Source organism: Sander vitreus, chromosome 23 (assembly GCF_031162955.1).
Source record: "Sander vitreus isolate 19-12246 chromosome 23, sanVit1, whole genome shotgun sequence".
Lineage (NCBI taxonomy): Eukaryota > Metazoa > Chordata > Actinopteri > Perciformes > Percidae > Sander > Sander vitreus.
The window spans coordinates 12069834-12081155 of NC_135877.1; the positions used below are offsets into that span (position 1 = coordinate 12069834).

General features: G+C 41.1%; 1 protein-coding gene across 1 annotated transcript; it reads right to left on the bottom strand.

Annotated features, from left to right (window-relative positions):
* Window positions 1-411: 411 nt before the first annotated feature.
* ints13 (integrator complex subunit 13) lies at window positions 412-10664 on the bottom strand. Its single transcript, XM_078281439.1, has 17 exons — window positions 10192-10664; window positions 9263-9518; window positions 8988-9062; window positions 8544-8746; window positions 8220-8300; window positions 7921-8011; window positions 7677-7805; window positions 6208-6292; window positions 5892-5984; window positions 5240-5329; window positions 4904-5082; window positions 4648-4812; window positions 4319-4473; window positions 3992-4222; window positions 3300-3430; window positions 2945-3080; window positions 412-2828 (listed from the first exon to the last, which is right to left on the bottom strand). Exons 2-17 carry the CDS (start codon window positions 9485-9487, stop codon window positions 2792-2794), a joined length of 2106 nt encoding a protein of 701 aa, XP_078137565.1. The 5' UTR covers window positions 9488-9518; window positions 10192-10664; the 3' UTR covers window positions 412-2791.
* Between the last annotated feature and the right edge of the window lie 658 nt (window positions 10665-11322).

Here is an 11322-nt window from a genome sequence, read left to right on the forward strand (position 1 = left end):
TCCAACAGAGAATTATGATTTCCTGAACACCACACATTCAACACAATAGTCACTGCCCCCATCAAACAAACTGCCATTTACTCAGCTGTTTCCAGATGTGTCACCAACCTCATATTTAATGAACAAGCAATTATTAACAACTCAGCACTCTGACACAATCCATCTGTCCTCAGTTCTGAATCACGATGTAATGTCTCAGCTAAATGTAACAACTCAGGATGTATCATCGACCACATTAGCGGGTCGGCTGACACTGTCTGGGCTAAATAATTTGGAGACTTTGCAAGTCCCCAGTGACATTTTCACCAGCGTTACCGTCAGAGCTTGGCTTTTTAAGTGGACAACATGAGACGCCCAGTATTATAAATCCCCTATTTGCAGAAGTCTCCAAAAGCCTCTTCATCTACAATGCCACCTCCACAATATTTTTATTTATACAACCACAAAAATAGATGCTTTGTAACAAAACCTCAAAGTTCCAGTCCTACAGAAGTGAAGTCAGAATCATGACATTGCATTAAATTCAGTTCCTAAAATGTTTTCAGCTACTAGTAGGGCAGTTTTGTTTAGAATTATTACAAACTGTTGTAATTTCAATAACTTTCAGTCAGTTATTTCTACTAAGATCAATTGGATCTTATATTTTTGAAACAGTACAGCAATAAAACTATTTACCACTCAAATGCAATGTATGTACAGTTGTGTTCACAATAATAGCAGTCCAACATCACTAACTTCATAAATCAAATTTTTTGGTAGAAGTGATATTTCTACATGGCAAATAATTTACTAGTAAGTGTTGTAGAGTCATAGAAAACCAACAGACCTACCAGTCATGACATGCATGCTGCTCATTCTGTGTAATTGAAAGGGGCATGTTCAACTACTAGGTGCTTTCCGACCAGATAGTACTTGTACTTTTTAGAGGAAAAGTACACTTCTAGGGGCTTTCTGACACAGTGTGTGTTGGGGGGTGGAGGAAAGCTACGAGGCGCTGAATGTGGAGTGGAAGAAATAAAGGGATAGATAGGTTTTAAGTTGGTTTAAAGAAAGCAAGGCAGGGGGGCATCAAGAATGTCTGGAGGCTACTCTTATCTCTCTGAATGAAAGGAATGCACACGCACACACACAGACAGAGCAGCTATATTAAGATGTGCACAGAAGGAGAAGCAAGAACAAATCAATGGGCAGTTTAACACCCAACCAAGTGTTGTGTTCAGTTGGTGAGGTGATTGATTCTGTGAAGAAACAGGTGTCAATTATGGCCCACATTTAAGGAAGGAAGGAAGCAAATGTGCATGCTGGTTATAGTGCATTTCTCACTTTCAATACTCAGCAAAACGGGTTGTTCCAGACATTGCTCTGAGGAAGAGCAGACTTTGATTTAAAAGTTGATTGGAGAAGACTCAACCAATGATCAGCTCCAGGAAAATCAAAGAAGACTTAAAGTCACCTGTGAGTACTGTTACGATCAGAAGAAGGCTATGTGAAGCAAAGCTATCAGCTAGAAACCCCCGCAAAGTCCCATTGCTGAAAAAAGGACATGTACTGAATAGGTTGAAATTTGCCAAAGGACACATTGACTGGCCAAAGGAGAAATGGTGCAACATTCTGTGGACTGATGAGAGCAAAATTGTTCTTTTTGGGTCTTGGTGGCCGCAGACAGTTTGTCCAACGACCCCCATGCACTGAATTCAAGCTACAGTACACTGTGAAGACAGTAAAGCATGGTGGTGCAAAAATCATGTTATGGGGATGTTTCTCATACTGTGGTGTTGGGCCTATTTATCGCATACCAGGGATCATGGATCAGTTTCAATACATCAAAATACTTGAAGAGGTCATGGCGCCTTATGCTGAGGAAATGCCTTTGAAATGTGTCTTTCAACAAGACAATGACCCAAAACACACCAGTAAGTGAGCAAAGTCTTGGTTCCAGATGAACAAGATTGATGTTATGGAGTGGCCAGCCCAATCCCCAGACCTCAATCCTATAGAAAACGTGTGGGGTGACATCAAAAATGCTGTTTCTGAGGCAAAACCCAGTAATGCAGAGGAATTGTGGAATGTAGTTCAATCGTCCTGGGCTGGAATACCTGTTCACAGGTGACAGAAGTGTGAAGCACTTGCAACACAGATGTGAAGCAGTTCTCAGAAATAATGGTTATGCAACTAATTCAAAGTAAAGCAAACCCTTGAGACGTTTTTCAGTTCATACAGTAAATGCTTGAGTTTGTAAAGAAAAATGCAAATGCTGTTTTTTTGAACAGCCTAATATTCCTTTTTCTTCACTTTCTGTAAAGATATAACATAAACTTGATCAATTTTGGTCATGCTTTGATTAGGAATTGAGTGTGCAGTGTTCCCAATTGATATTATGGAATTAAAAGCTATCCTAAGGATTTTGAGCATTATTCACTTTTTTAAACACTGCTATTATTTTGAACACAACTGTTTATAATTCATACTAGGAAATCAAGCACTTTTTAAAACTTTGAAGGCTTTTTATGTCCAGCTTTAAGTTATTGACAAAAGACATCCAAATTCATGACTTTCATATTCAACGGCAATTCTCTATTGACATCTTTTATTGTGTTACACAATATGTGAACAGCATATCTACAAAATAATGAGTAAAAAAAATTTATAAATTCCTCGTTAAGAGCTCACTGTCTTTTTTCATTTGATGTCCGTGTTTAGGGGGGGTATGAGGTGGCACCAAACTCTGAAAAAACACTGTGGTCCGAAATCTCATCCTTGGCAGGGGTGAAGCAGTGGATCCCTGGAAACATCATCTGGAGGCCTTGCCGTTTTCGTGAACATCCATCCTGTAGGATGAGAAAATGTCAAGTCAGATTAGGACATAGGAAGCAATTTTTACACATTCAATGCCAGAGGAATATTACGCCCAGAAAGTGACAGTTGATAGATATTTCACACACACCCATTCTCGTCTTTGAGCTGCTGGTACAACTCAAACTTGTTGTTGACGGAGCTCACTCTTCCAACAAACTCTTGGTGCTTCCTGGAATTGGCTACAGTGATGCGATTGCTCCACATGGTGAGGAGCGAGACAGGACCTGAAGCATCAGTGAGACAAAGCCACAGATGAAAACACACATAACCCAGTAGGGCCAGAGTGATGGCATAAGGCAGTTGGTATTTGCTGGAATAAGCTCTCATTGGCACAGGCTCATACAAGTAGTTATGAGTGCTTTTCTGACACTTATCTGGCCGGTTTGTCAATGATTTCCTGGAGTGGTTTCTATTAGCAGAAAAAAAAGTATAATAGTTAGTACCTTTTGCTCTCTCTGGAGGCTGAACCTCCTCCGTGCACAGGCGCGGTTTCTTGTTGAGCGGCTCTGGAGAGTCCGGGGAATCCTTGATCACCTCAGACTCCTGCTCTTCTTTATCCAGCAAACCCTTTAGTCTTCAGGTTAAAAATAAAAAGACAGTGTGGCATGAGAGACTAGAAAGTTTAGTTACACATCCCAATCCAAAAGCCACGGTAAAGATTATTTTTGCGACTAAATTTAGGTTATATACAGGAATGAATACATAGACATTAGAGTGCGGATCGGGCCGCATTTTTCTGTCTGAGTCCGCCCCGCGTCCGACAGAGCAGTAACCGAACCCGGCCCGAGCCCAACAGGAATTAAGATATTTATGTCCGACCCCAACACAGTTAAAATCTAATTTTTTCTCTCATACTAATGACACATGTACGTTTGTCGGAAGGCATTCGGAAATGTCAACAGATGAGCGCATCAGCGCACACGGGGTAACAAGCGCACGTTAAGACAAGCGCACCTACATAATAAGCTTTTTTAAAATTTTAAATGCTCAATGCCTTTTCGCGCTGATGTGACCGAGTCCGACCCGAACCCGAACATCATTTCTAAATATCTGTCCGAACCTGGCCCGGCCCGTCGGGTACCGCCGGGCTCAGTTCGGGTATCCATCCTCTAATAGACATCCGAGCACCACTGACCTCTCCGACTCCTGCCAGCTTTTGTCATCTGTGTCCTTGCTGCCATTTTTCTCCGTCTTGTCTTCCCTCTCCTCCCTCTTCCTCCCCCTCTTCTTCCTCTCCTCCTCCTCGGGGGGTTTGCTGCGGCAGGCGATGATGCAGTCCAATACCCGCTGGTGACTGTCAGTGGCTCCGGCGTGAGTTTTCACCAACGTCTCCAGCTCGTTCCACATTATACGATACTGTTCATCCCTGGGGAATAACAACAACAACAACAACAACAATGCAGAAACATTAGTGACTCTGCTGATTGTTTACTCTCATGAATTGTGATTTTGGAATAAATACCTCTTGGGGCCTTTGCCTCTGGATCCCACGGTGGAAATAGGGAGAGGGTCGTTCTTTCTCTCCATGTCTACCAGGTTGTAAACTGTCTTCTGGCAGGTCAGAACATCCTCCTCAGACAAAGTCTCTTTCACTATCAGGTTAGCTAATGGAACCACCTAGTGGAGGAAAACAGTAAGACAGGAATGAAGGATGATGATGTGGGCCAACAGGCATAGGAGGCGTAGAAACATGGAAACTTCACTTATATACATATGATAAAAGTCTTTGGCGGATGGAAATAATTGTGAAGTCTAGAAGAACTTTAGTATCGCTGCATGCTGCTCACTCACTGCCTGCATGTTGAAGATGGTGGTCTGGGAGATGATCATTGGCCAGTATCGAGTGTGGCGTTCCAGCTGACCTTTGGCCCTCTCAGCTGGTAGTTTCCCCGAGGGATCATGGGAAGACTCTGAAACAGGCATGAGCCGGTTCTCCCTCATAAATTCACCAAAATCCTGAAACGGAAAGAAAAACAAAAAAAACAGTTACCATTTGAAGATTTTTTGCATGTATATTGCAACACAGCGGGTGTAAAGCTAAACGTACAGTGATGCGGTAGTCTGTCACTCGGCCCCCACAGCCCTCGCTGATGGAGGGCGGGTCCTCCAGGGTGGAGCGGTTGCTGTTGAGCACGTGCAGGAAGATCTCGCCTCCGTGGCTGCTGAGCATGTGGCTGATGACCTTTGACCCTGACTTCCTCGGCTGCTCCAGCAGCACCGATCGACCTGTGGTCAGTTAGGAAGAGAAGCAGTCGACCAACAAGCCAAACAGTTAAGTCTGCAGATCAATTCAGGGCGAGGAAATGTTGGTGGTCACAATTAAATTAAGTTAATTAAGAGGCTAGATAAAAGACAGATTAAAAAGAGGTTTTGTCCAGCTAACCGTTGAGGAGAAAGTTAGTTAAACATGATGAGGGACGACTGTTTACGTCTGTGGGGGAGATGCGATAGGCTCCTGTACAGTAATGCAGCTCTAAGGGGCGAAAGAAAAACAAATAGATTGGGTCAGTCAATGCTGCAATGAATAACTGTTCTTCACAATACACCCTTCAATGCCTAAAGGGATATTTTCCAAAAAAAAAGGTTAAAGAGGTACTCTAAGCGATGTCACACGTTTTTTAGGCTACAACATGTTTTGTCACATACAGCAAACCGCTCCTCACTATCCGCGAAGTGGCGGTCCCCTAAACACACTGTAAAAAAAACCGCGGTCTCTGTAGAGGGGGGGGGGTAGTGCGCTGAAGCACAGAAGGGAGGGAACGGGATGAGGAGGAGGGAGGAGCGAGCTAGTCTTCGTTTTGTTTGAAAATACTTTGAACGTCAACAAGAAGTAACGTCACCCAACATCGCTCAGAGCACCTTTAATACAGTAAGTCTTTTTCTAAATCCCAACTACTTCAAAATAGAGCTGCAACAAAAATCAAAAATGTAATGGCTAAATGATGAAAAATGTCTCCCTTAATGGTGTTTAAAGCTTAAAACCCTTCTTATCAAATGACAAATAAGAACTTCAGCTGTTTATGCCTATACTATACCTATGCTGTTGGTTCGTGGAGTGCACCATTTCAGTGTAATCGTCTCTTTGAGTCCATTTTCTCGAGTGCTGGTGCCAGCCATATGCAAGTCTCCTGCATGACACAAAGATGACATAGGAATTGTTAATTCCTGATGATAACAAGGATGTCAAAGAATCTGCAGGCTGATATCCTAACACGGTGCTCATCATTTAAACAATTAAATCTATTTTGAGCACAAATTTATTTATTTAGGTCATAGAGCAAAGTTTGAGGATGTTGGCTCAAACTCAAATGCCTCGTTTTGTTTTTATTTCTTTTTTCAAACAGTACTTACCGCTTTTAAAGAACTCCAGGTGGGCGTCTCTGTGATGCAGGAGCTCAACGTCATAATTGGCCGACGTGTTGGCGTGCTGCTCTTCCTGTCCATCCGCAGAGAAAATAACAAATATGTATGAAGTCAGTATGAAGTCAGCTCCTAAAATGTGCTAACTAATACACACACATTAACACTGCTGATTTCATGTTTCAAAGGCTAAATGATAATGAACAAAGTTTAAAAAAAAAAAAAAAAGCTCTCTGGGTGCGGGTGTTTTTTTTTCTATTCACATTAGAGGCTAGTATTTAACGTAAATGTCCTTAAATTCACACAACACCGAGCCTACACTTGTTTGACATCAATCATGGATTCCCGATCTTACAAAACCAGCTATACCAACTATATAGTTTGGGCCCCAAGTCCAAAAATGGGGCCTGGCAACTGCTGATCCAAAAACAAACTCTTTAATCATAAGTTTTAAATGTAACAACTTTCTACACCTAGAAAAATTGCAGTTTTAGGACAGCTAAAAGGTGGAATCATGTTTGAAAAACTAGTTATCCAGACAGCACAATGGACCACAGCAAGACACTGAAGGGGGAGTGAATGGGAACTGATGGGGGAAACAGAGACAAGTGGGAAATTTGGACAACTTCTAAGGTGTAACAACTGACAGACACTAACAGTATTTGATAACTCAGAAGAGGCAACACTGGTTAAACATGTTTGGACATAAAGACAGATGAATGCAACGTTCTTATTCTGCATTTTATATCAGCCTTTGGCTGACATGGTTTATTTTCCCAGAACAATTTTAATTATTTTAAAACAAATGGTGAGTCAGTGTAGTTGTAACATTATTTAATTATTAAAAAAATCATTATTATTATTATTTTTTTTTTTAAAAAGAGTTACATTTCAGGTGTGCAGGCTTGGGTGTCCACATAAGACCAGAGTTGCCTGTCCTTTACTGGAGCCTCACCAGCAAATCTGGAGACCAACTGTCACATCAAAACAAATCAATGACACTGTAATGTAAGCATGTTGCAAAAGTAGAGCTCAAAACATACATTGTACACTACGTGGTGTAAACTCTGACCCTTCCTCACTTTGATGTGTGTGTGATAAGAGTACTAACCTGGTCGCAAACATTTAATGTGGGCTAGCAAAACAGAAAATACAGCATGAAACCAGCAGCAGAGTCACAGTCAAATCAACATGCAGATGAGATAAACAAAAAGATGAGACTGTAAAGTTTCATGAGTATTTATCGATGAGAAAGGGCTCATAAAGATTAAGCAAGCAAAAAATAATGTGAAGGCTGTGAGAGAAAAGAAAACAAGTAAAAAGAGGGAGTGGTTCACTGTATTCTGGACATGAGAACACTTGTACTAGCATAAAAAGAAAAAAATATTTTAAAAGTTTATGTGAGTTTTAATTGTGGCGAGGCATGTGCAAGGGCAGACGATGGGCAGGAAGCCCCTTACCTTCATGGGGATGTTTGTTATGGTGGTGGAAGCCAAGTCAAAGTGCTGCTGGACCAGGATGTTGAGTTTGGTGGCCAGGTGCCGCCCTGCACGAACACTGTGAACCTCGCTGGTGAGCAGAGGGGAGATCTGAGAAAACAAGAGACGAAACTGCAGTGAGAACTAACAGCTGTCGCATGGTGCTAGCATTAGGCGTTAGGTTATCACACAACCTCATGTCCAAGTCTTCCTTGGTAGCACCCACCTCTTTCTTTGGTCGGTCAGACACCAGCGCGTCATCACCCTGTGGGTGGATGTGAATTAGAACCAGGTCACACTGCTGGATGGCCATCAGCCTAAAATACACAAGTTGGATATTTAAAAAGAGAAGTAATTTATCACTTTCTCAAAAGTGATGAATCGCTACAAACACACACTGATGTATGTGTAAGAGAAAGTTATCAATTCTGTATTTCAGCCCATTTTAACCTATTTCAACCACATTAAAATCATAATCATTTTAACAAGCAAGTGACATTTCTTTATACATCATCTGATACTGACCTGTCGGAGCCTGCTGCCAGCTTGTTTTGTTCTAAAATAGTTTCTTGAATGCAGTCTTCCAACATGCGCACATGAGTATCACTGTATGATAAAACACAAAAAGAGCTATGCATTAGCACGATCTTAAATGACATAACACATACCAAGAGCTTCTTTTATAAATATAAACTATTAGAGTAAATGATGACCATACATGTACACATACAATACATGTAAAGTACAAAACAGTGACAATGTAACAAAGTTGCTAAGAGGCATATGAATCTATCAACATCTGGTCGATGGCTGCTGTTCATTTTCCGCCATGTTAATGCCAGTGTTTACCTTTTAGCATTGGTTAGGCAGATAATTCGACCCCTATTAGCAACTCTCTCAGCTGTGTCCATCAGAGTGGTGCGCCTCTCGTGCTGCAACTCTGTGATCTTGCATAACGACTCCACGGCAGCAACCAGCCCGTGCAGGATGCTGCAACACTCGGGGTCCTCACGCGGGTTTGGTGGCCCAACAGCTGCCAGAGCTGACATGAGCTGCCAGACAGGAGGAGAAACTGCATAAACATATCGCAAGTCCAATTCTGAAGACAACTTTTGCAAACATGTGGTCACCGGTGTTTAAATGTTGCACTTTTTCAAAATGTGGAAAATTGGAGCTGCTGAAAACATAGCTTGAACATGCAATGATAGTCACTGTATGACCTACTGTATACTAACAGTCATATTATATTGTTATTGTTACTATGTGACTGAGTTTTTGTGGGCAGTGGATTACCTCATGAGTGCTCTGGTCTTCCTGCCTCCAGCTATTCAAGATGTGGAACTCTGAATCACTCACAATGTAATTAATCTGTAAAATAAAGAGGTGACAGAAAACGTTGCCATTGGTTCACTATAACTACATCGACTAACCCTTTCTAAGCACATCTTATGTCAGGTTTCTGCTCATTGAAATCAACTATCTGTTTTTTGTTACATTACTTAGGTGAAACCAATGGTGGAGAACCAGCTTGACCTAATTTCAGCCCGAGTTAAAAACAGGAAGCGTACAAGTTTGTGCAGTGGATAAACGTCGTAGAGGATCCGGCAATACTCCATGGAGCACTCCACAGCACAGGTCCACAGGGACTTGGACACAGGGGCCAAAGGAATAACCCCTTGACCTCGACTCTTCGTCAGCACGTCGCACTCCACCTGCTGACGACTTGACTCTGCCATGTAGGGACAGTGGTCCACCACAAAAACGGTCTTGTGAGACACTGAGAACATCTTCATTTTGCAAATCTGCAGTGAGTAGCCTCCTGATCTGTAGGATAAAAGAAAAGCACACCAGTGTGAGATTTAAATAAATACATACACACAGCCTTACATAAATCATACATATAAGTTAACACCTAACTAACACAACAAAACAAGGCCTGGGTATACAGCATGTTGTAGGTGTAGTGTTATCTGTATGACAGCGGTCACATTTACATTTGATAAACACAGGAACATTGTACAAACATTATATATTTATAAAATGTATATTACTATACAAAATATACCACCACGTCATTAACATTTATTGTAATACTATATATGAATAATATATTTAAATTATTTTTCAAGTACATTTACATATACTAGGAATTTATCTGCTGCATTTAACCTATCCCAGTAATTAGAAGTGGGCAGCTATAGTCCGGCGGGGGGGGGCCCGGGGACCAACTCCAGTTGTAATGCCAGTCCCTAGTACGTCAAGGGCAATGGCAGAAGTTACCTAGCATGTATGTCTGGTGGCAGGAAACCGCAGCACCCACGCAAACATAGTGAGAGCATGCAAACTACACACAGAAAGGCCCTGCCCGGACCGCGGATTGATACGAGTACTCAGCGTGCTAAAAGTATTACTTGACGTGGTTGCTGGTGGTGGATACATAAACTGCCATGTTAAACATTTGTAAATATTGCCTGATGGTCAGCGAATGTCAACTCACCTGGGAAAAAAAAAATCTTCAAATGGTCTGAACCGGCTGAAAACCAGGGTTGCTCTAGTTAGGTTAATTTTTTGAACAATAAACGGACTATCTGACTACCGAACCAGAATTAGTCTCAGGACATACTATTTACTAATAACTCAAAATCGTTAGCAAGCTAAGATGACTGACGTTAACTGTTACTTGCTAAAGGAGCATGTCGCTGGCCGCCGCGTTAGCCTTTTAGCTAACACAAGCCAGAATCATTGTTTGCTGATTCACGCTTATTAATAGCGTCATATCGTTACAAATTCACCCATAATGGTATTTTTCTAATACTAAACGGAATGTTTTATATTTGATCCACCTCCAGATGATCGTTACCTAACTATTTTACACACTTGGAATGACGAGCATAAACAATACAATACACTTTAAAACCGTGTCAAGCTAGCAGGTTTGTTATTGGCGGAAATATGTCCTGTGGTGTTCCGTCACCGTTTTTCCTTCCCCTGATCACGGAAACCTTGCCCTTGTTGCTGGACCGTACTGTTAAATAGTTCCTGACCCCATTTGTTACTTGGAGATTCAGCAAAAAATATATAGTTTTGTATTTACCTGTTATACAGCAACGGATTCGCCCCAGACAAACACGTTATCATTACGGGTCAACCCTTATTACGGGCAGAACGAACATATTTTTGAAGATTCAACCAGCCGCTGCTGTGCCTTGGTGATTCCCATACTTAAACTATTTCACTCACTTTCATGTTTTCAAGAAAGAAATTGCGCTATATATTAAGACAATAACTTCGGCAAACAAAAACAACAAAGCTACAAAAATTGTAATTATGCTCATATGTTTTTACTTTATTTTAATATGTTTTAATTTATCTTTGCTGATCCCTGACATGTTTTGTGTTATTTATTTTATTTTATACGTGCTTTTCTTGTGTTATTATTTATATGTATATATTATTATTATGTTTTGTTGTTTTATGTATCTGGTTGAAAATAAGTAAAGTTGTTTATTTGCATAACGCTGATTTAAAATAAAGAAGGAAACAACAGGTCAGTGATGGTGCTGATCTTGCCAAACATCTCGCACTATTATCTTAGTTATCTGTTTAGGAGAATGTTACGTACACAAAA